Source organism: Lepidochelys kempii, chromosome 16 (genome assembly GCF_965140285.1).
Source record: "Lepidochelys kempii isolate rLepKem1 chromosome 16, rLepKem1.hap1, whole genome shotgun sequence".
Lineage (NCBI taxonomy): Eukaryota > Metazoa > Chordata > Testudines > Cheloniidae > Lepidochelys > Lepidochelys kempii.
In genome coordinates, this window is record NC_136395.1 from 9,365,572 (window position 1) to 9,390,626 (window position 25,055).

General features: G+C 44.9%; 1 protein-coding gene across 1 annotated transcript; it reads right to left on the reverse strand.

Annotated features, from left to right (window-relative positions):
• Positions 1-9,898: 9,898 nt before the first annotated feature.
• On the reverse strand, positions 9,899-21,282 carry LOC140899192 (ficolin-2). Its single transcript, XM_078849031.1, has 9 exons — positions 21,195-21,282; positions 19,246-19,359; positions 18,455-18,508; positions 17,093-17,110; positions 16,397-16,408; positions 15,204-15,334; positions 14,193-14,322; positions 13,450-13,584; positions 9,899-10,323 (listed from the first exon to the last, which is right to left on the reverse strand). Exons 1-9 carry the CDS (start codon positions 21,274-21,276, stop codon positions 10,076-10,078), a joined length of 924 nt encoding a protein of 307 aa, XP_078705157.1. The 5' UTR covers positions 21,277-21,282; the 3' UTR covers positions 9,899-10,075.
• Between the last annotated feature and the right edge of the window lie 3,773 nt (positions 21,283-25,055).

The following is a 25,055-nucleotide window of genomic DNA, read 5'->3' on the forward strand; positions in this document are numbered from 1 at the left end:
AGGGTTCCCACACTGAAGTAGGTTCCCACACTGAAGTCAGTGGGGTTGCACTGGGTGTAAAGGTGCAAAATTTGCCTCATTGTTGAAAATTCTTGATGTTTGACCAGTTCACTGGCTGGGACAGAGTTTCCAGATACTGGAAAGAAACTTAATCCAGTTGCTTAATTGCTCACGTTTGTTCTAAGATATTCACGGTTCTTGCAAACAGGGAGAACTTTCCCCGCCCCTGTAACAGGATGTCTTGCATCACTGTTGGCTTTTCCCTCCCTTAAGCAAGCATCGGAATGTGCCCAGAACATACCTGACTCACCCTTAGCAGAATCTCCAGAAATCAGCTTGTATTTCTTACTCTCCTGAAGTTCTGAATTATTTGTACTTGTCAAATAATTTGCTGTCAAAACTCAAAGATCGATGTGTAGCTCACAGTTTCCTGTTAAGCAATTTGGAAATAAAAATAGTCATCCCAATCTTTGGGCTCCCTTTTGGTTCACATAGGTTGATATCCCAGGCCAATCATTGTCTTTGCTTTTACTGGCCCAATTGTCATCATCTGTACCGGCAGCAAATTACAACGCTCTTTGCACCAGATCAGCTGTGCTGCTTCCATAAGGCCCTGGCTCTACCCACTTTTTCCACCTGCTCTGGTAGGACTGTGGAAGTATCCTGACAGTGTTCAGATCCAGGTTGCCCTTATAGAGGTGTAAGTGGTGGTGATGGTGGTAGCTCTTACTCCTCCTTGTATAGCCCAAGACACAAACTACCTCTACCTCTGAGATTCCAGTTTGATCGTATTTATAATACGTGCGTGCTGAAAGGTGTTAATGGCTGCCATCAAGCATGACTGCTCTGTAGCTCAAAGACACAGTTCTGATTAGAGCTCTTTCATTCAGGCTAAATGGATGGAACAATTAAATTTCCCTTTCCGTTGTGATCGCTGACATCATAAACCAGCCCGGTAACATGCTGCTGGTTTTCTGCCTCCTTTTCCTTCACGCTCAGGTCCGGTTCTCTGGCTTGCTGGTTTCCTTCCTACTTCTGGTGGTCACAGTCCTGTTCTCTATTAGTCATTTCCATCCTTTTGGCCCACTCTCCCAGACTCCCACCTCTGATGTCTGTAATTCTGTCTCAGCTAGTTCAAGTTGTGTGCTCACTGAGGGCTCTCTGTCTTTGTCCACATTGCCTTCAGCATGTCCACTCACGTTTACACTTCCTTGGTTCTGTTTCCTCACCTGAAATAAACAGAAACTAACTGTCACCTTTCTGGAACTTTCCCCAGCCTCTGCCCTTGAGAGTCACCTACAGCTGTCTTACCAGTGCTGGAAGTATAAATCTCTGTTACAATAGCAAGCTGTGCGTAAATCCTGTTCAGCTACACCCAAGTAGCATATTGCTGCTGGGGATACCCCGAGCTGCGAGCTGCTGTTACCCTCTGCCTCAGCAAGAGTGAGCTTTGCTGGAGATTAGGCTTGTCAGCTCCCCGCCACGCCGCAAGGCTCTCCTGGCCCAGACCTTGCCTAGAAGGTAACAACCAGACAACTCCAGGCTGAGGCCCAGTGGGAAGGCCTAAGGAGGTACTCGGGCTGCAGGGAGACAGCTGGGGCTAGAAAGGCAGCAGGTCCAACCCCCTTGCCAGTGATGTTTGGCCGTTACAGGTGGCAGTCTGCCCCAGGGGGTGGGGGCGAGATGATGACTGGCAGTAGCCATACAGGCAAGGTGGGCTTAGAGGGTTGGGGGTTCCCCTGGGAGGGGAGACCTCGAGCATAAGGACTGAGGTGGGGCAGCATCTCAAGGTACAGGGCACCGGGGTTCGGGAGGGACATGGGGCCTGAGGTAGGTGAGACACCGGCCAACAGTGGGTGCTCTGAGGCTGAAGAGCTAATTCCCAAGATGACCAGCAGGAGGTGCCACACCACTGAGTCCGTGAACTGCTACAGCTGTACTCATAGGTATGTTTCTCTTTGCCAAAAAAAAAAAAAAAAACCAACAAAAAAAAAGTCTGCAGGGTTCTTACTCTTCCCTCTCTCCCACAAAAATGAACTTTTCTGTGATTTAAATGAACTAGATGGAGGAAAGCAGCTGATAAAACTACCCCCAAATCTCCTGCAGTTAACTAAACAGGCCAATAAGTAGAACATCTGTTTGTTTTTTTGTGCTTTATTCAGTTACACAAATGATCAGCAGGGCAGAATAGATCGATAGGGAGGGTGTCCCATGGCATAGTTTCCCCCTTTCCACCATGCAGTGAAGGTTCATGTTGCATTTTGTGATTATAAAGAAATAACACAAGAGTGAAACATCCCTAAAGCTCAGCTGTCACTCCGTGGGACAGCAGCACACCGTGATTCTACACAAACTAGGCCCTATAAAGTACCATGCAGAACTAAAGTCAGCAGAGTAGTCCCCTGAAACATGAGTCCTACAAACAATGAACTGTTCCCAGGGCACAGACACTCCTCAGGGAGCCCTTTACAGCTCTGATCAAGTGGGCTGGGCTAAGTCAGTCCCAAACTTGCAGTGAGTGAGCGTAGCCTGGGGGTAGCTCTAATTTATACCAGAGGTAGAGCCAGGTATTAAACTCCCAGAGCAGGGTGCTGTTTCAGACTGGAGTATTTTATTGACAGTTATGCAAGAATCAAGCAACCAACACACCAGCTTCCAGAAACCTGCTGCTTGAGCATCTCCCAGGAGCTCCACCCTCTGCTGTGACTATGCTGGGCTCACCAGAGCGGTGTCTTCCTGACCTGTCAGCAGACTGCTGGGAAAGGTAACCCTGGCATTCTACCCACTCTTGTGTAAAAGCATGTATGTTAGCAAAACAGTAAGCTACATTTACACTGTTCTATACAGCATGACTTTTGAGTGCTGCATGCAGTGGTCCCTGAGGAACCACATGCCAGTAGAGGATCCGCATAGCACAGTTTTGCCAGCTCTCACAATGTCATATTTCTTAAGGCCCCAGCTGCTGGAGTCAAGTGAAGATGTGAGAATCTGAGTTTTCATTCCAAGAACCAGTGGTTGTAAAGAAATGCCAGGCAACAGCATGAAAATGAATGCACTGTAAAGGTTCTGGAAGGCAAATAAAAATCAACCCCAAACATATTTTATTTTTAAAGCCACTTTCATGATTGTTGAGGGGCGGGTTGGGGCTGACTCGTGATTGTTGAAGGATCGGTGTTGGCAAAACCAGTTAGTCTAGCAGAACGTTGCTCTGCTCCTATCCTGCCACCTCCTTGCTCCCTGTGATGGGAGGGGGTGTGGGCAGAGGAGGTAGATCCACTAGTGTAGTTGTCTTCACCCAGTGATATCTACAGAGAAGTTCTGGCCAGGGGCAGGCTCCTGGGCAGGACCTGAGTGTAAAAGAGGATCTGGCCCAAGAGCTACGTCTTAAGCTCAGGAATAAGGGTTGCTTGAAAATTTTCCATCTATTTTTTCAGTGGAAAATTGGCTTTTCAACTAAACAAGCATTTGCTTGCCATGGAAAATTGTGAGTCTAAGTTTGTTTTTTTTGCCAGAAAGTCTGATTTCCCCTCCCCACAATGAAATGTCAAACCTTTCCACATAAGAGCCCATGCCCCTGTTTACCAACCAGTTCTTTTCAGGTGGTAAGGGAAGTGCTTGTGTTTTTGGTAACAGATCATGGGCTCCATCCCCACCATCGCTATGCTGTCCATAGATATATTCAAGCATCAACGGATTAAACTTACACTTGCACAGAAATCCCCATTCCAGGAGACTCTAGATAATATGGTCCAGTTATGCCCTCACTTACATAGGCATATGTCACATGGGGCCAACAGAAAGGGATAAGCAAGTGTGATCTAAAAAGAAACCAATTCACCTAAAGAGACCTCTCTAGCTGTTTGCTGTTGTTGACTAAGTGCTGGGCTCAATAGACCTAAATTTCATTTTTGATACTGTGTAGGAATAGTAGTCCCCTTTGTTGGTCTCCCAGTTCACCCCATCTGCTTAGCTGCTGTGGGTTCCCAGCCAGTACATCCCATTCAGGTTGGTATTTTGGCAATTATTGTACCACCAGACTCCTTTAAACTTTTGGCACAGTTACTTGACTGCTGGTCATTGTCACAGTCTCTGGTTGTAAATGGTATGTCCTTGTGGTAGGATAATGAATCCCTGTGGAAAACAAGTGTGTTCACTTAATAAAAGTCATTGCAGTTCAGCTTCCCATAACCTGGCAGATCAGTTCTGTAGTGGAGCCACTAGCTTCTCCTTTCACCAAGCAAGAGGAACCTCTTGGGGAACAGAGAAGACTGTGGTCATGCTTGGCTTCATTAGTGGAAGGAGGTGAACAGGGGCTACTGCTCAGGTTCTGACCACAGCTGTAGTGGTGTAAATCCAGGGGAACCCACTGAAGTCAATGGGATTCTACCAGACTCATGATGACATAACCCTGATAGGTACCGTCCAGTCTATTTTGGGATTTTAAACTGCCATCCATCTCTATAGTATCTGAGGCCCAAATCCTCAAACATGTTTCGGGACCTAACTCTCATGGATTTCAGTGGTAATTAGTTGCCTAATTCCTTTGAGGATATTCGTCTGTATGTCTACCCAGTAATTCAGAACTCTAGTCAGCTGAGTGAGCTTTGCTGCCTGATCATGTGATCATCGCATGTGCCTTTGCTGCACAGAAGCCGATGAAATTATGGACTGATTAAAAGCATTAGGTTGGGTACTAAAATGAGAACTTATCAAAGCAGCGTGCGAACAGTATTGCTGTAGGGTCCGGAAGCAGCTGCATTAAGTGACACACATTCAGGTAGGATTTTCATATATTGGGGTCTGATGGAGAGCTCCCAAATCTCAAATCTTATTACATAAATAATTCCCAATTCTAACCAGGGCAAGTTCCCACTCAGTCCCTTGTTGAATACGTGGCATTCCTGCAGCTCTGGATTCTCCTCTGGGACCTGCAGCTCCAGCAATCCCAGGGCATCCTTGGAGAACAGTGAGTTTATCAGATCCACGGTGACCCACTATCCTCACCTCTGGGGAAAGAAATGAATCAATAAACAATCTCTGTGACGGACCCAGGCTCTGAAACATTCTGCAATAACTGGGAAGGAAATGAAATCCCCAAACAAGAACCTCAATATTTTCTTCACTTTATTTGAATAGGCTTTATTAGTTGTATGTGTTGTGGTAGTATCTAAAAGTCCAAGACCCCACTGTGTTACACTATGTACAAATATAGAACACAAAGATGGTCCCTGCTCCAAAGAGCTTACAGTCTAAAGACAACTATGAGTTTCTTCAGTTTTACGAATTAAAGAGACATTGTCCCATGGTTGATGCATAAAATTTGCATGGGTTATTTCTTAGCCTTTTGCACAAATAAATGTTAAATGCAGTCACAAAACTTTTTTAAAAGTGGAAGTGGCTTTTTCTATTTGGATGTGATGGAGAATATTCTTGGTTAGACATCAATGAACTTGAAAGAGTAAAATTAGATTTTCCAGAATGTGTTAATAACTGGAACTAGACAGACGGTGGGTCTGTTACTTTTCCAAAGTGAAATATTTTGTCACCAGTGTATTATGGTGATGGGTATGTTAGAGAGATTCCAGCAGAAGTGGGGCAAGGCTAGAAGTTAGGAAACTAGTCTGAACTGCACTGCTCTTCCAGCTCTATCAATATATTTAAAAAGTAATTTCAAGGAGCAGCTATTAGTGTTATTTATAGAATAGCAACAGTAAGCAAAGCACTTTACAGAAATGTAGGGAACATGGTCCCTGCTCTAAATAGTGAATACAATGGAGATGAATTAATCAATTCCCAATTCTGCAAAGTATGAAATGCTGTTGCCAACAGATTTCTCTCCCTCACCTGGGCAGGTGTCCTCAGCCTCGCAAACTGCTGCTGTCCTCAGCCTCGCAAACTGCTGCTGCTAGACAGAGTAAAGCAATCAGGGTTGATTGCCCAGCTCTCCCCATGGCTGGTGCTTGTCTCTGCAATGGTAGTGCCACCTTGACGTCTCACCGCAATGATTTACGCTCTGCAAGCCTTTCATATGCAATTAACATACAGGCCTATTCTCCGCCTCTGACATCTCAGCACCACCCTCCTCTTCTCTGCATTCCAGCCGTTCCCCCTGAGATTCTCATGTTGCAAATTTCCCAGCCCATAGCTCATTAAATGATTATTTCCAACATGGTCAGACATCAGATTAACAGCACGAATGGGGGATTAAAAATATTTGCTGTTTTCATCAACTTCACAAAAGTGTTTGATTTGGTTTGGAGGGAAGCATAAAGGAAAGTAGCAAAATCATGACGTTCCAGATACGATAATAGCAATGATAACAGCTATGTATGAAGACTCCTCCTGTACAGTAAGAACTGGTGGAAAATTAAGCAAATGATTCTAGCCAAAGCCTGGTGTAAACTGAGAGGTCATGGAATCGCCATAACTTTTTGTCCAGTTCTTAAAGTGGACATTAAGAATGTTAGCAGAGTTGACGGCAATAACATTGGATGATCTAGAGTTAAGTTCCTTAATTTATGTAGACGACATTGTGCAACTGGTAGACATATTTGAATTAATGGCACCTGGGAAAATTGGTGAAGCCAAGAAGAAAGTGTCTGCATCTTGGAAAGGGATAATGGATTGTGTTGAAATGTTGCTGCGCTGAAGTTGTAGAGCAAGTAGAATCTTATGTGTACCTAGGAAGATTGATCACTGCTGATGGCTCCGTCAAGATGGTTTAGTTGGTGTTCATCCTGCTTTGAGCAGGGGGTTGGACTAGATGACCTCCTGAGGAAGCATGGCTGGCGTTAGACTCGCTAGGGCCCAGGGCAGAAAACTGAAGCCTCACCATGGAGGACTGTAGCCCGGGGCCCTGAGCTCCAGCAGCTGGGGCTGAAGCCTGAGCAACTTAGTTTTGCGGTGCCCCTTGTGGCGTGGGTCCCCGGGCAATTGCCCTGCTTCCTGCCCCTTAATGCCAGCCATAGATTTTATATGGAGAAAAACAATTGTTGTGGTACAGGTGGGCCGTGGAGATTTTAAAGCATGTTGGGGAACCTCAGAAACCCTGATCTACAGGGTCTTTGGGTTTTATTTGGTTATTAAGATCATCTTTCGCTGTGTTGGTTTGTAGCGCATCTGGTCTTCAGGTATGCTAGTTTCAAGCAAAGTTTCTCTGGAAATATCAGCTACTACTACAGCTGCAACTTGAGTGGTACTGAACAAATTGTTTTCCTGACTTAAACCTTGCCACAATGACAGATTCATGTGCCCTGAATTGAGATGCGGCTCACACACTTCTACTTTAGACTCCAGGGATTTACAAAATGATAGTTTCTGCTTCTTAGAATATTTGGAGGTCGTTTGAAAGAACAAGAAATCACTTTTTCTTTTCATGCTCTAAAATCAGACCTGTATTTTTATTTATGACGTTCATTTTCAGACACCACCCAGTATGAGAGTAACTAAGCTGGCAGTGTAGGCCTAAACGAAGTGTGTTTTTTGTGCTGCTTAATTTATCCTTCATTCTGGGGGGAATCCTTAAAAAAAAAATGTGGATTTTTCCATGCAGAATCTAGCAGAGATCAGCAAAGCCTGAGTGGGGCCGGGGAGAGGCTGTAGCAGGCCGATACACACCTCTCAGTGTCCCACTGCTTGAGAAGGCTACAGACACAACACATCCCACCGGCTCTTCGGTCAGCACTGGTGCATGCCCAGAGGCTGTGGCCCCTGCAGGACGGGAAAGGAAACGTCTCCTAGCAGCAGCCAGTGCTGGGCAGGCTCAAACGCGGTGGAGTTTCAAAGGCATTGCAGGGCAGGTGGCCATGGGTCCCCTGGGAGCAGCGGCGATATGTAGGGCGCTCATGTGGGACCAAGTGCCCCCCTCCCCCGATTGGCCTGCTGAGTTGTGGGGCGGGGAGAGGGGCTCTGTCCTCCTGTTGCGCCTGCCCAGCCGGCACGCTTGGCCCCTGTCCCCGGCAGCAGGGCCCAGGCAGGGGGCAACCCACCGCTGCTGCCAGCTCCCCAGCCCAGCTCTCTCAGGCAGCCGCTGTGCTGCGTGGAACAGAGACCTGGAGCGGCCGGTTCCAGCCGGCGTGAGACGTGGCTCCATCCCGCTCTCCACTCGGCCCGGCTGCCGGAGACAGTGACTGATCATGCCTGGGCGGGGCGGGGAGCACCGTGGGAGAAGGACAGAGCCTCTCCCCAGGCCCCGGAGATAATATGGGGTGGGGAAAGCCTGGGCATAGGAAAGTGGGGGGTGGCTTGGGAGATACGTGGGGCGGTCACGTGCCCTCCCCTTTAGATTGTGCCCCCTCAGTATGGGGGAGGAGCAGGAGTCGTCTGTGCCTGGGAGCCCTATAAGAATTGGGGCTGACGGCCAGGGACGGGGTTAGACACGTGCAACCCGTGCAATGGCAGGAGCCCTGAGGCAGCCAAGGGGCCCCCTGCCATGGTGACTGTGTCGGGTGCTTGTGAAGGTGGGGTCAGGAATCGAGCGGGAGAAGGTAGACGACAGGGGCAGATGAATAGCTGGGGCAGGCTCAGGGCTGCTTGGCCGTACAACGTCTGCCCAGCGCAGGCCGCTGCTGTTGTTGGGGGCCTGCTGGAACCCCGAGGAAGAGCCGTGTGCTGAGCCCCACGGCCCACATTTGAATTTGCCCCGGGAGGTGGGGGTGGGGACGGACTCCAAAAGGGTGGCTCTGCCGTGAAGTCTGATGAGTGGGACTGGCAATGGCAGAGCCTCCATTTTGGTTGGAGGCCCCACCGTCTTCCCCCGCTGCCTGCTAGGGCTCTGACTCCAGCTCCGCAGGCAGCAGCAGCTGTGGTTTGCAGCGCTGACTCCCGCGGCAGCAGGTCTGGCTTTGGCAGGAGCCGTGCTGATGGCTCTAGCAGCAGCAGCTCTGGTGCAGGGCGTGGACCTGGGTGGGGCGTTGGGATGGGTGGGGGAGCAGAGCAGGAGGTGCAGAAGCAGGGATGGGGGCTGTGGGGGGTGAGGGAAGAGAGAATGTGGGACTTGTGATGGCACATGGGGTCCACAATAAAAGCCTGCACCGAGGCCCTTCTTTTTCTTCCTCTGCCCCTGGCACAGGGAGAGGGAGATGGGGGGAGGGGGTGGGACTAGGGGTCCAGTCAGCATTTGCTGTTAAATTGTTAAATCTTCCGCTGGGAATAATACCAGCATAAAGAGGGGAGATTATGGCCTGTTCTGCCTCACAAGGCACCATGGGCTGGGCGATGGGACTTTCTAGTGCAGGTTTAGCCTGAGATCGTCTCAGTGCTCTTCTATTTCCACCCTCACTCTATTTCGACATGACCCTTCTGCAGCTGCAACGCTGCTGGCAGAGGTAGCTCCCCTCTCTTGTACTCCCCAGGGTAGCCAGGCAAATAATGTCCCCTTCTGCCCAGGGCACGCTCTGCCCACAATGTTCACAATGCAGGGCCAGGCACATTTGGGCTTTAATGCTATTGAACTGTCTTGTGTGTACAAACAAATCTGAGACGTGGAACTCATTGAGCAGCCCTTGCTTTATTGACAGAGGGGAAGGTTCTCCAGAGGCAGACGCAGCATCTGAGGGTAATGAGTCCTGAACACCACAGGAAGAATTGCATGGCAGTGGTAGGAGCTGTCGTGGTGCTTCTGGTAATGGAATCAAGAGACAGCAGAGCCATGCGGGAGAGGAGACATAACCTAGACAGAGCTGGCTGACATTTCTCAAATTATGAGCTCTTCTGTGGACAAACAGCCTTTGAAAAAACATGAAAATTTTCATGAAATATCACCGATGTGGTTGTAATGTTTTGTTTGGCAGGAAAAGAAATCATACTTTTTTAATGCACAAAACATAAGAGCTAAAATAGGTTAATTTATATTCCTTTGAAATGAAAACAACTGAAAAATTCAGTGTTTCCCCACAAAACTATTTTAATCTTTTTTTACCTGCTCTAGTCCTAGTGCACTGCACTGGGTAAGTGTCTATGATGATGTCTGCCCCCTCCTGGCTAGTGCATAAAGAAAAGATCTTTAGTGTCAAATTCAGATTAATGTTCATTATGACAGGCCGATAACTGCTATATAAAAGCTCAGTATAATTGGCTACACGGGCCTGATTTTCATCTCTGCCATATTGTAGGAGTAGTTGTACCATTTGGATGACTTCCAGTTTACCCCATTAGCATAGCTTTCATGGGCTCCTCTCAGGTATAATCCATTCAGGTTGGATGTATGACAATCCCTGTACCACCAGGCCCCTTTAAAGGCTTCAGCACAGTTAGCTGGAGACCAGTCGTTGTCACGGTCGTAGGTTGAAAACATCATGCCGTTTTGCGTTGTTAAAGAATCCCCTGTGGGAACAATTGGGTTTATTTATTACATGTTTTTACAGAGACAAGGTGGGTGAGATTCTCTTCTTGTTTGTTTACGTTTTTACTGTTCAGTTCCCACAGCCCAGCCTGGTGACTCTGCAGTGGTGTTACTAAATTTCTCCCTTTCCAGGCATCAGAAATCTCCCTGGGGTCAGGAGAGAGATTACAGTTCTATTTCTAGTAAGGAACATTTTTCACCAGGCCATATTCGGAGTGTATCTCCACACAGAATCGGATAGGAAACTCTTCAACCTGTCATGACTTAACTCAAAGACGAAAGTCAAAAAGGTGCTGATCAGGGAACATCTATTAGCTGATTATGCTGCCCTCATAGCCCGTGATGAAAATCTGTTACAAGAATTCATGGACCTCCTTTCAAGTACCTGTCAGTCATTTGCACTCACCATCAGCATGAAGGAAATGGTTGTATTACAACAGAGGGTTCCACAAGATCCTTCAATCGCCTTAAATGCCAACCAGCTAGAAGTAGTCCAAAAGGTTTTAGGTTCTACAGTGACCACCAACCTCTCACTGTATGAAGAACTAAATGTTTGCATTGGAAAGGCTGCCACCACCTTTAGCAGACTAACTAAAAGAGGATGGAACAACTCAAAGCTGACCATCAAAATGCGAGTGTGCCAAGTGTGCGTCCTCAGCACTCTCATGTGTGGTGGGCAAATTGGAAGACGGACGCATACGCAAGGACAAGTGATACGAGGAGCTCTCAGAGGGAACAAGAACATCAGGACATCTCAAACTTCACTATAAAGACACACTCAAGCGAGATATGAAGGGATTTGGAATTGATCCTGACCAATGGGAAATCTTGGCAAGTGATCGTAACAAGTGGTGCCATCAGCTCCATCAGAGTATCAAAGTCCGTGACAGGAGCTATCTCCTACAGCTTGAAGAGAAAAAAGCCCACTGGAAGCAAGCAGCTCCCAACCAAGATAGATATATTTGCAGCAACTGCCAAAGAGCAGGCAAATCTTGGATTGGACCATTCAGTCACAAGACACATTGCAAACCAACTACATCAGAGGCTGCAATTCCCACCGTCTCTCGTAGATGAAAGGATGCCAAAAAATGATAGTCTGAGTTCAGTTACACCACTATAAATCCGGAGTAACTCATTGTAGTCAATGTGTTCAGTCCTTATGTGTTGTGAAATCAGTTTGCACCATTGTGATGGTATAATGTGAGCCCAATATGCTCCTAACACTAATAGCTTAGCAAGGAGTCTGTGGAGGATTCAGGATCATAGATTCACAGAATCATAGAAATGTCGGTCTGGAAGGGACCTTAAGAAGTCATCTAGTACAACCCCCTAGGCAGAGGCAGCCCCAAGTAAATCTAGACCATCCCTAACAGGTGTTTGCCCAACCTGTTCTTTAAAACTTCCAGTGATGCGGATTTCACAACCTCTGTTGGAAGCCTATTCCAGAGCTTAATTACCCTTATACTTAGAAATTTATTTCTAATATCTAACCTAGATCTCTGTATAACAGATTAAGCCAGTCACTACTTGTCCTACCTTCAGTGGACATAGAGAACAATTGATCACAGTCCTCTTTATAACAGCTCTTAACGTATTCAAAGACTGTTACCAGATTTCCCCCCCTCAGTCTTGTTTTCTCAAGACTATACACATCACCAGTTTTTAAACTTTTCCTCATAGGTCAGGTTTCCGAAATGTTTTATCATTCTTGTTGCTCTCCTCTGAACTCTCCAACTTGTCCTCATCTTTCCTAAAGTGTGGTGCCCAGAATCGGACACTGTTCTCTGGCTCAGGCCTCACCAGTGGCTTTTTCTGTTCCTTCCTAGGTGTAACTTATTTTGTGCCTTAATCTTTTTGATGTTGTCCTTACATGGATATGCTACTCTTTTGTACTTCTCCTTCGCACTTTGTCCACGTTTTCACTCCTTCCTTTCCATAGAATAAAGACATCTGTGACTTCATGAACACTTTCACCCAAATTGTCTTCCACCTTCAGATTCGCTACCATTTCCTCCCTGTTCGTCAGAATTAAGTCTAAGATGGGTGGTCCCCCCTGGTTACTTCCTCCACAAAACGGTGTCCGCAATACATTCCAAGGACTTCCAAGAAGTTGTGTGTTTTTCTTTATTACTTTTCCAACAAACGTCTGTGTAGTTAAAGTCCCCCATTACTATATTTATTATCATTTTTTTCTTTACCCAGAGACTATCAGTTGGTCTGCCTCTCATCTACTCCTGCAGCAGAGAACAAGTGTACATATTCTTGCTGTATAATTCAACACCTTCTCCCTTTTTACCTTGCCGGTCCCTCCTAAACAAGCTATACCCCACTATACCAATATTCCAGTAATGAGACTCATCCCACCAAGTTTCTGTGATGCCACTTAAGTAGTAAATTTACAATTGTACTAATCCTTCCAGTTTATTCCCCATCCGCCTGGTATTTACGTATAGGTATCTGAGATGTTGAATATATTCCTCTACTGGTTACCCTCTTCTTCCTCCTCTGACCCTACATACCCCCTCCCCAAAAAAATCTAGCCCTCTGTTAAGGTGGCCCTTTTTTATGCTTAGCTGTTGGCTTTTGTCCCCTGCCCCTTTTAAACCTACTTAAAAGCCCTTCTCCCTAGGGGGCTTGTGGGTGGGCCCGAGCAATCCTGCAGTGGTGTGTAGCAGACTCTGCATGCCACAGAATATTCCTGTCTCTGGTATCCGTGAGTCTGGATGAATAGTTTGCCTGAAATGGGGCTTATTTACCCACCCAGTGACTTGTACCAATCCTGGTGTGCCTACTTAGTTTAATTCAGATATTTCTATGGGGCATTAAGATCTAATTCAGGAAAGCAACCCAGCAGTAGCTGTGCCTACCTCTGCTTGTTATTCTGCGTTCAATCCTTCATTAGGCAGGATATCCCTATTATACTATATGTTCTGTTGTCACTTGACCTAGTGTTTGTCCTCTAATAGTTCAGCAGGAGAATAACTGATGTTTCCTGACAGACATGACCTCCACAGATTACCTCGCCTTTTGCTTCTGCCATTGACTATTCTGCATCACTTTTGCTTTCCATTTTTCCATCTGCCATAAAGGATGAGCTCAGAACCTACCTGCAGTGCCATTCACAAAGGGTCCAACTATCAGCGTGTATGTCTCAGCCTCTCTGGCAATTTTGAACGATGAGAATGTAGCAAATTCATAGTTGTTGTCAAAATCTCTGAGATCGATGCGAAGCTCGTTGGGAACTTTAGAAAACAATTTGAAAGCAAAATGTTCAGCACCTTCCATTAGTGTTTATTACTGTTATTGAATGTTTTTATTGCAGAAGCCCCAAAAGGTTCCACACACAAATCAGGCTCCCTTATGTTGGGACCATTATGATCATCTAGTTTGAATTACCTGCATCACACACATCACAGAATTTCACCCACTGATTCTTGAATCAAGCCAAATATATTCGTATTGACCTTTAGCAATTCGATTTCCATCCACCAACCTGACCTCCCTATTAAAAACCTGCTCCATGTTATGCTTTGCGAAGGTAGTTCAGAATCGATGACCTCATCCAGGCTGTAGTATCCCTTATTGCTGTACTGTGGGCGAACCACCCGAGGACAAAATGCTGCTCCAGGAATCATGACTGGATTCAGCCCATCTACAACAGGATTACTGGTTTCAATAGCTTTGTGTTGCAGGCCTGGCCTGTAAGGAACAGGAAGCGGTGTCTGCAGCGGAAGCGTTACCTCTACCGATTAGTACAACTCTATACCCTGTGTCCGTGGCTAAAGTGTGGGAACAAAACTTGGTGGAGAAGGTTGCTGTAAGGAAAAGAATGCATCAGTGATGTCTTTACCAAGGAATGATAACAGATGGATATTTTCGTTCCCCAGCCAGAATTCTGACAGCTGGCTGCCAAAACCTCTTTTGTATGTATTCCAGTCACGGAAAAAATCCACAGAGCCATCCACCCGTCTCTGGAACACCTGCAGGGAAACAGGAGGTTCTTAGTTGGGAAATCCCACATTGTTTTCCATCCTACATAGAGCAGAAGACCAGAAACTCTGAGACTGTAAATCATTGGATAAGATTTAACGTGGTCAGATGTATTTCAGCCTCAGGTGACTATCGCAGAGGGAGGCTTGTCTCAGAGGATCATATTAAATCTTGGAAGCAATAGCATTAGGTTAAAGGATCACAAGGTCCAAAATCTACAGCACTGGACAAATGTCCTCTCAGACAGGATCTTTTAGACTCTAAAGCTCCAGGTTCCCTCCATGGAACCCATTGTGATCACAACCAAGTTATCGCCAGAACCAAGGACTAGGGAGGATTAGAAGGGCTCAGGAAGTGTCTGTGTTTTTATTTCAGCTAACCATGAGGAGCTAACAGCTTCAGAGCTTCTGTCCTCATGCTTTTCTGCTAGCTGCAACCCACTGGCTAAGGGCCACCTCCCATTCTTGGGACAGTAAACTGTTTGCAAAAAGAAAAGGAGTACTTGTGGCACCTTAGAGACTAACCAATTTATTTGAGCATAAGCTTTCGTGAGCTACAGCTCACTTCATCGGATGCATACTGTGGAATCAGTATGCATCCGATGAAGTGAGCTGTAGCTCACGAAAGCTAATCAGTATGCATCCGATGAAGTGAGCTGTAGCTCACGAAAGCTAATCAGTATGCATCCGATGAAGTGAGCTGTAGCTCACGAAAGCTTATGCTCAAATAAATTGGTTAGTCGCTAAGGTGCCACAAGTACTCCTTTTCTTTTTGCGAATACAGACTAACACGGCTGTTACTCTGAAACCAGTAAACTGTTTGTTGTTCAAGGAAAAAACATCCAATGAGCTTCATTATGCTCTGTTCTTACAATCCATCCTCCGCCATCTGTGTGCATGTCACACAGCACGGTCATGGCTTTACAGTCACTAGGGTAGATGGTGTACCAGCCGCTCATGCGGATCCCTCTAGCTAACAGCTCCTTGCAGTTCTTTGCTCCTGGTTGAAAGAAGAATTGAAATATGTAAATTAGTTGTATAACTCTCCTTGGAATAGGGATTCATGGGCTGCTTTACATTGCACTGAGGGCCAGATCAATTGCAGAATCAGGAAACTGGAAAAGAATCTTTGAATCACCATCTCCTCTTCTCCCCACTGTACTGTTTGGGAATTGGGTAGTATCCCTTTAAATAGAACTCAGAGGGATCACACACTATCTTTGGAAGCCTACCACAGCAGTGTATGTACCTAGCGAGGCTTTCCATGCTCTCTGTAGTTAGCAAACCAAATGATTTAGACTCCAGTGTACCAGTCTGGTTTGTATTAACTTTGTTTGGAAGAGGAAAAGATGCAACCACCTGCCTAACCCCATCTGTTCTGTGTGAGACCAGCTCAACCTGAACAGGGGATTGGCTCAATGCATATTAAAAACTCATGGAAATTGAAATGTGCACAAAGATTTTTACTGTAAGTCCCCATGCAGCCATTTTGAAATCTCTGTGAGTGAGAAGGGCTTTGGGTTATCGTGTGACTTGCGTGAGCATTCACCCCCCAAAAAATATCAGATACTCACAGGAATATTCACATCACAGTTTGTAAGTGAACCCACCAGCTGAAAGGTATTTCCACAAAAGATTCACTGGCTAATTGCTAACAGCAAAACACCTTCATTTTAAAAGATCAAAGTCTCCTTGCTGATAGTTTGAGAACAGCAAATGGTGAAAATCACGTGTGTGGGTGGGTGGGTAGTGTGGGGTGTTTTTTTTTTCTTTTCTTCAAATTTGTCTATCTCTAATGGTTTTTGATGTTTGGGTCTCTGGATGGAATAAGATGACATTTAGTGGTCTTAAGAAACTCACCTTTCTTACACTGTCTTTCTTCCAGGTCTTTCTCCACTAGTCATGAAAAGAAACACAGTAGAAAGTGAAATGGAACCAGAAAACGTTCTACTGTCTTTTAAACTATGTAACTGGCCAACAGTGACAGCTGGGATAGCAAAGTACTCGTTATCTTGAAAATGCACAAGACAGGTATTTAATTGTGAAAATCCAAGTGCTAATGGATTCACACACACCTCTGATCTGAGCCTTCCAGCCTGAACCATCAAGATAGCTCTCATTAGGTAGCTAATGCTATTTTATAACCCTCTCATGAGGCTCCTACTTGCAGGGCTAAGAATTGGTCCTTAATAGACAAAGTTAATTGATGGTCAGTTCGTAGGAGCAATGCCCACTAAGTCAGGGGAGTTGCATGTGCTTACGCTAGCTGTAAATTTGACTCAATATTCTTTTTAAAAAAAATTCCAAGCGACAACGGGAGAATAACAGTTAAATAAAGTACTGGTAGAAAAAGGGTCATTCCTTTAACTGGACATATAAATAGGATCCATTTCTTGTGATTCATACTCCCTACTCCTCGTATGTGGGAAATATAAGGAGGGGTAGGAGAAAGTAACCTTCTCTAGGATACACCTCCAGATCTACAGATTTCACTTACATTTCAGCTGTTCTCTCTCATACCAAAGGTCATCTGGCTAGTGTTGTTCCGGATGTTACAACAGATGGATGGCCACTTGTTTTTGTAGGCACAGCTATTTCTTTCTTTATATAGCCCAAATCTTACAGGAGGATCAGTGAGTTTGATATTGTGGACATGGTAACTATTCAAGAAACAAGCTTCTTCAGCCACTTAATTTTTAGTGCTGCAAAAATGGAACTGAAATAATGTGTTCAGTATAAAGGAGAGTGCAGAGGGTCTCACCAGGTGTTCCGGGTACTCCTGTAGCTCCCGGGGCTCCTTTATCTCCTAATAAAAGAACTCAGAATAAAATCCTTGTTTTGCCTGGACGTCACCTCCATAATTCACCATCTCACTACAGCAATTGCTTGGGTTTAATTCTATGGAGGGGCTAGTTCAAGGCCTATTTACCAGCTACACTCCGCACAAATCTGCCAAAGTTGGCGTTTTGTGGGACTTAAGTGATGTATGTTGCCAACTCTCAGGATTTGGTCATGAGTCTCATGATAATTATTGTTTTCCTTAAAGCCTAAGCTCCTGGCGTCAAGTGGATATGACATGATTTCAGCCTTTGGTCTTAAAGAAAAAGTAAGTTTCTAGCCCTCAAAGCTACAGTGAAAGCTTCAAAATGTGACCCCCAGTGCCCCCTAAATACTCAAAAAGCAGAAGGCAAATAAAAAGAACACCAGATCTATTATTTTTACAAAAAGGTAAAAATAATACCTTTTAGAGACAAAGGTGCCACAAGTACTCCTTTTCTTTTTGCGAATACAGACTAACACGGCTGCTACTCTGAAACCTGTCATTATTTTTACATAATCTCATGATTCTAAAACCAGTCTCCGGATTTTTTATGAACCTAACTTAAGTTTTGGGGTTTGCAGTAGTGCATTTATCTTATCTTGTCTTCTGCATTGACTGAAATGAAATAGGCTTAGCCTATGTCTACACTGCAGTTGAGATCTATTTCCTGTGACTGCATTGGACCTCATGACATATCAGACATTATACTTAGAGCTGGGTGAAATTTTTCAAGATAATATTTTATGCAGAATTTTGAAATGTTCCAACTCTTCATTTTGGAACAACGCTGTGTTTTGTCATTTGGCTATTAAACAAAAAGGGGACATTCTTGTTTAACCAGAACCAATTTCATTTCAGCTTTTTTGTTTCGCAAGAAGCTTGAAGGAATACTTGTATAATGAAACGGGGCAGGGGGATTGTTGGTCCCAATTCCTCTATCACCGTGAATAGCACCATAAAGTGCCCTGCTCTGAAGTGAGAAGAATCATCTGAGGTCTCTCACCTTTCGCTCCAGGGTGACCAGCAGGACCTCTTTCTCCTGATTGAACAAAAAAGAAGTAAGTAAAGACTGATCAGAGATAGCGAGATCTTGACACTGGATCAGAACTGAAGTTCTGTTACAATAATGAACCCTTTATTGTCAAATATAGAGTGAAGGGAAGTTATGGTGGTTTTTGGAGCCCAGATATTATAGGAATTGGTGTTTTATAACTAGCTCTAATTGATATTTGATTAAAAACTTATTTCCTGTTCTTAGGTCACCTATAGGAAAACACAGTTCTCTGCCCTTTGTTACTTTACCTTTTGGGCCAGTTTTCCCCTCCTTTCCGGGGATCCCCGGAGGTCCCCGTTCTCCTGCAAACACAGAAAACTGACTGAATATTTTCCAAGGTAGCGTAAATACTGAGTACATAATCCCCACCCACCACCCCAATCTGGAATTACAAGAACTCATCTGTGTCGAAATTCAAAGCCTGTATCTGCATCTGGCTCGTTGAGTCCCTGATCTCACATCATGATCCCCTAGCATGGACTCTCACATGGAGGCCCATTGAAGTCAAAGGGACAAGCATATCTTGCTGCCAGGTGAGAACCAAAGCTGATAAAGAACCATTTTATACATGCTACCATTAAAAATGTCATGGCTCCTGACAATAATCATGATTTGCTCTTCTCTATACCCCTCATCCAAACTTCTCAGAGCGCTTTTCACAGATCAATGAAATGTGCCTCAGATAACCTCTGGGAGGTAAAGGACCATTATCGCCATTATATAGAGGAGAAAACTTGAGGCTCAAAGAGAGTGACTTGACTAAGGTGACACAGCGAGCCAGTGATAGAGATGGGGAAAGAACCAGAGGACTTGGTTGCCAATCTGACACCCCAAAGGGAATGGACAGTATTTCAGAGCTTGGTTATTCTGAAGCTCCAATCCCTTGCCATAGGATATGGGAGATGCCATGTGAGTTAGCCAGAGTTTCCTCATATCAGGGTTGAGAAGAATCTCCAACGTCTGAGCATATTACAAAACTAATTCCCATTTAAATCAGCACCAGTCATGTCTGATTCCCATTCAGTGCCTGGGAACGTACCTTTCATTCCTACATTTCCTGGGTATCCTCTGGGCCCTGTGGCACCTGGAATTCCAGGGAAGCCTTGGAGAATATAGAGTTTATCGGTACTCTTGTGACCCACTAAGCTCACCTCTGGGGAAAGAAATGAACCCATAATCAATTATTGTTTGCTTCTCAGGATCTGAAACATTCTGCAGAAATCTAGAGGGATAAACCCAGCAAATGAGAGCCTAGATAGTTCCTTGATTTTCTTTTCTCTATTAGTGATAAATTCAACATTTTCTTCAGTTCTTTGCATTTCAGAGACAATAGACTAATATTAAAAGTTGGGGGTTGTTACTATTAGTCTTTGTTTTAAGTTATAGTGGAAACAAAAGTTAAAAAGAAGTTATTAAATATTTGTATTCAAAGAAATCACTTAACACTTAATTTTGATGTACACATCCCTCTGCAGTGTTTGTAACCTGACCACTGCAGCATTGTGTCAGTTCATGAGAATCTTTCAAGGAAATTACCTACAGAGAAACAGAAGCCCTGGAATGAGTTACCTAGGGAGGTGGTGGGATCTCCTTCCTTAGATATTTTTTAAGGTCAGGCTTGACAAAGCCGTGGCTGGGATGATTTGGTTGGGGATTGGTCATGGTTTGAGCAGGGGGTTGGACTCGATGACCACCTGAGGTCCCTTCCAACCCTGATATTTCATGATTCTACGAAAAGTGGAATGAAATGCAGAGGAAAAACAAATAGCTGCCATTCAGTGAAGAAATTGTGCAAAAGTAAAATAATTTAAAAAACAGTTGTTCTTACAAGCGCAGGAAATACATTTTAAAGAACTAAATATGTTTTTTAACCTAACAGCCCCTCCCTATATTGTACACATTGTGAGATTTAAAATTATTTATAGGGACATCAGTGGAGAAAAATAGGGACATACCGGTCAGCTCTGTTGATGTGGAAATTTTTGAGGTAACAAAATGTGGACATGGGTAATATTGCCTGTGATATAGGAACTCTACCTCCTAATCTGGAACATTTGGGCATAAATTGTACATAGAAACTGATTTTGAAAATGATCATGAACGTAAGGAGATGAACCGTGAAGGCAGTACTGCTCTGAAATAATACATTAATTTATGCATAAGATGGCAGAGCCTGTATTCAATCCTTGTTTAGCAAACCACCCATTTCCTTCAAAGAGACCATTAGCTTGAATGAAGTCTCAACAAATTTGACTAAATCTTGCATAAGGATCACAGGATTTCATGATGAACTAAAATAAACCTTCAAATGCTGCTGGATTCTCAACCCAAAGCGCAGAAATGAAAGTGTTGACATGGAAAGAGTTGTATAGTGGATTTGCAGTGATAGATACACAACAGTTGCAATTTTATAAATAATCATCTTAATTTGGTAAACAAGAATTTTTAAAAGCAGAAGGATCTTAAATCACAGGCTCACTCTGAGCTTTGAAGATTGAGATTTTATTTTCCAGAATTTAGCTCATCTGCCTGTGTGGGTCGGTCAGTCACCAGATTAGAAAGGCTTTGGCCCCAATTTGCAAAGGAGATGGGAGCTTTAGACAGAGATTCCAGCAGCAACATAGGGAGGTTAGAAGATAGTAAATGAGCATGAGGGAGAAGAGGTCAAGTCAAATTTTGAAGAATCTCAATGGAGACAAGAGACAACGTTTTCACAACATGGTTTGCAAAAACTGTGTCCTATTTTCTGAACACCTCTCGTCTGTGTTGTGCACGTCTATTGATTAATTGATTGATTAATTTCTACAAAGGAATTTTGTACAAAGAAGCTGTTCTTTTTATCATTTTAAAAGCACCCTGAGCAGACAAAGCACTTTATAGACATGTAGGACAACAAACATTCCTGAACAGTTCCCAGTTCTCCAGGGTCCAGGTTGGCAAGAGCCACAGTCTGAAATGCTGTTGGGAACAGGATTGTCTTTCACTCACCTGGGCAGGTGTCCTGAGCCTGACAAACCGTTGCTGCTAGACAGAGTAAAGAGAGGAGAGTTTTCAGAGCAGTTCTCCCCATGGCTGGTGCTGGTCTCTGCAAGGACAGCTCCACTTGTCTTCTCACCACCTTCTCCTCTCCTTTAGTATTTCAGTCCCTTTAAGCCTTTTATATGCAATAACGATAGAGCCTAGAGCAAATAAAGCTCTCTGCCTCTGGCATCTCAGCGCCTCCTTCCCACTCTCCACATTCCAGCAGTTTCCACTGAGATTTTTTTGCTGCAGTGGTCACAACTGGAGCTGATTAAATGGCCTGATAGGAGACGTTCAATACTGGACTAGCAGCCGTTGCTTCCCCCGCACAGCAAATGCAGTATCGTGCAATGACGATTACTGAAGGGAGCCAGTCTGAATCTTTCCTCACAAAGTTGATTCCTGTTTATGTGTCTTCTGAAATAGTAAAATAGGGTGCCAAATAATGAGCCAAAAGTGACTTTCTCCATCCTGTCGAAGCCCCCTGTTGGCTTCAGTGGGAACCTTTGGGAGAACAAGGAGAGCAGGATTGGGTGGATTTACTCACCAACTGCTCTATTACTATTATGTCTATGACAGTAGCCACAGGAGGCCTCGTGTCAGATTGGACCCCCCTGCGCTGGGTGCTGTGCAAACCCCCAGTAGGAGCCAGTCATGGAGGGATTGGTTCCAAGACCGGAAGTGACCATTGTGATCATCTCGTTTGACCTCCTGTATAACGCAGGCCACAGAACTTCCCCAAAATAATTCCTAGGGCAGAGCTTTTAGAAGAACACCCAATCTTGATTTTAAAATGGTCAGTGATGGAGAATCTAGCACAACCCTTGGGAAATAGCTCCAGTGGTTAATCACGCTCGCTGTTAAATATTTACACTTTATTTCCAGTCTGAATGTGTCTAGCTTCAACTTCCAGCCATCTCTGCCCCAAAGACTTTACGATCTAAGCAGCCAAGACGAATGAAGGATGGGGGGAAATAATTATTATCCCGATTTTTGCAGTGTTATGTGTGCCTGTGTCATAGAACTAATAAATAATAATGATGCATGCCCAGGCCATATCTGCTGATATACCACTGCTGCATTTTCCTACATGTCCGTGTGATTTTTCAGTGACTGCTGCTCCAGATGGCAGATCACTGCCAAGGTTCATTTCTTTATGTGCACATGTGTTTGCATGATTCCAGTCTGTACAGCAAGAAGGCAGCTGCTATTCTGGCTGTGTGCAACAGATATTTCCTCTCTTTGCACTGGGGAAGCAGGATGACACTTCCCACTGTGGTATTGTGGTTTGTAATTGGAATCAGAGATCCAAAGCTGCAAAAGAGAATATTGGACGATATGAATAAAGCCGTAAGACTGTGTCAGGCAGCAGAAATCATTCAACAGCATAAAAATATTAGAAGGAAAACAGAACAGACTGCCACACTGGATAGAGTGACGTGAGAGACAAAAAACTGGCAAGCAGTCAGTCAGTACAAAACAAACAACAGAGATGCGTGAAAAATGCAAAGCACAAGAGTTTGTAAAAACTTCAAAGATTGCTCAGGATGTGGACAAAAAATGACCTCAACAATGCCCAGCTTTTGGTAAGTGCTGCAATATTTGCAAGAAATACAGTCATTGTGCCAAAGTCTGCAACCAGGTTCAGCAACTGCGGAAGAGGAAGCAAAGCCTGTGTGCTTATGCAGTCACCCAGGAAGACAGCACAGATAATAGCTCAGAAGATCCATGTAGGACAGGGTTGGGCAAACTACGGCCTAGGGGCCGCATTCGGCCCTTTAGACATTTTAATCTGGCCCTACAGCTCCCAATGGGGAGCGGGGTCTGGGGTTTGCCCTGCTCTGCATGTGCTGGGGCTCTGCGCAGCTCCCGGAAGCAGAGGCATGTCTGCACTCCAGCTCCTATGCACAGGGGCAGCCAGAGTGCTCTGCACACTGCTCCTTTCCCAAGTGCCACACCTGGAGCTCCCATTAGCCAGGAACTGTGAGCATTCATGGCCCTCCATAAAATTTCCATACCCAGATGTGGCCCTTGAGCCAAAAAGTTTGCTCATCCCTGATCTAGGAGCTATATCTGAAAGGAAGGAAGAAACGAATAGACAATTTCCTTAGACACTAATGGGACTCTTATAACCTACAAATTGTGCACTGATGCTCAGATAAATGTTCTTTCAGATATTAGTGTTAAAAGTTTGAAAAAAAATAGAGAACATGGCTAGCAAACAGGTTAAATTGAAAGCTTATAATGGGCGACCTCATTCCTACTTGTGTACTACCAGTGACAATAAAAGATCAAACACAGCTGATAAACTTTGAGATAGTGAAAGGGAATAAAGCACCTATACTGGATTTAAAAACATGCCCAAGGGCTGATACAAAGAGTGCACGTGGGAGAGGAAGCAAGGGACACGTTGTCCAGAACATTTGATAAAACTGTAATAGAAACAGGGGTGGAGTCAGACATAGTGCATGTCAGACGGATCAAAAAAGAATTGTCCAGCCTCAGACAGGAAGTGGAAAGAATTTTCTCGGGCAACAGCTAATGATGGGACTTTACAGAGGGTATTAAGGCTATTAGTACAGGGTGGCCAGGACATTCCATACCATGTCCCTATTTACAGTTTAAAGCAGAACTATCTGTTATTGATGGCATGTAGCTTAGAGGAAGTAGGAGAGTAGATGTTACAAGCTGACATGCTGACTAGTATACAGGAAGGGTACTTGGGTATGGCAAAATGTAAATAAAGAGCAGAGAGAGACTGTACTGGCCACAAATGAACAATGATAGAGAAAACTGTTAAAACGTGTTAAAGATGTCAATAATACCAACTAAACAGAAAAAAGATCCTATGTTTTTACACAATGAACAGTTAAGAGCATGGTATGAAATTGGCATGGATTTATTTACCTATGCTGGTAAAAGCTATGTTTTGATGGTGGATTGTTATTTTCTTTGGCTTCAGTGAGGATGCTGGTGTTAATGCCGTGATCTTCCCACTTGATGCAAAGGATATTCCAGAGGCATCGTTGGTGGTACCTCTATCCCCCAGGAGCTGTGGCCGAAAATGAGGGCCACTTCCGGGAGCGGCGCAGGGCCAGGGCAGGCAGGGAACCTGCCTCAGCCCCGCTGTGCCGCTGGACTGTTAGTGGCCGATATCCCAGTTTGGCTGCAGGAGGGTTGGCAACATTAGGGAGCCTGAGATCGACTGTCGATCATGCTCTACCTGTTGGTGACCACTGCTGTAAAATGAAGATGAAAAATGGAGGTTTGTAGAAAAAAATGAAACTGTCCACCTGGCTTATCACATTCATTGTCCTGGCAAGGACGAAGCTGTACAAGCTACGCAATTGCTCCAGTGATAAAACTGAATCTTGAAAGTGCCTTTTGTCACTTGGGACCTTCAAACCTATTTTCACAGGAAGACTCCTCTGGCCTGTTTCATAATTGACCTACTCATAGGTAAGGTCTTAGGTTTTTCTCCTTTCAAGGTCATCTACAGCAGTGGATCTCAATCAGGGGGGAGGCTGCGAGCTGGTTTCAGGGGGTCCGCCAAGCCTGGCTGGCGTTAGACTCGTTAAGGCCCAGGGCAGAAAGCTGAAGCCTCACCATGGAGGACTGCAGCCCGGGGCCCTGAGCTCCAGCAGCTGGGGCTGAAGCTGAAGCCTGAGCAACTTAGTTTTGCGGTGCCCCTTGTGGCGTGGGTCCCCGGGCAATTGCCCTGCTTCCTGCCCCTTAATGCCAGCAGTAGATTTTATATGGAGAAAAGCAATTGTTGTGGTACAGGTGGGCAGTGGAGATTTTAAAGCATGTTGGGGAACCTCAGAAACC

Coding starts and splice junctions, on each gene's coding strand:
- LOC140899192 (XM_078849031.1), bottom strand. CDS start 21,276: ATGGGGAGAACTGCTCTGAAAACTCTCCTCTCTTTACTCTGTCTAGCA. Junction 19,360..21,194: donor GGCTCAGGACACCTGCCCAG/GTGAGTGAAAGA, acceptor TTCTTTCCCCAG/AGGTGAGCTTAGTGGGTCAC. Junction 10,324..13,449: donor CTTTGTGAATGGCACTGCAG/GTAGGTTCTGAG, acceptor TTGTTCCCACAG/GGGATTCTTTAACAACGCAA.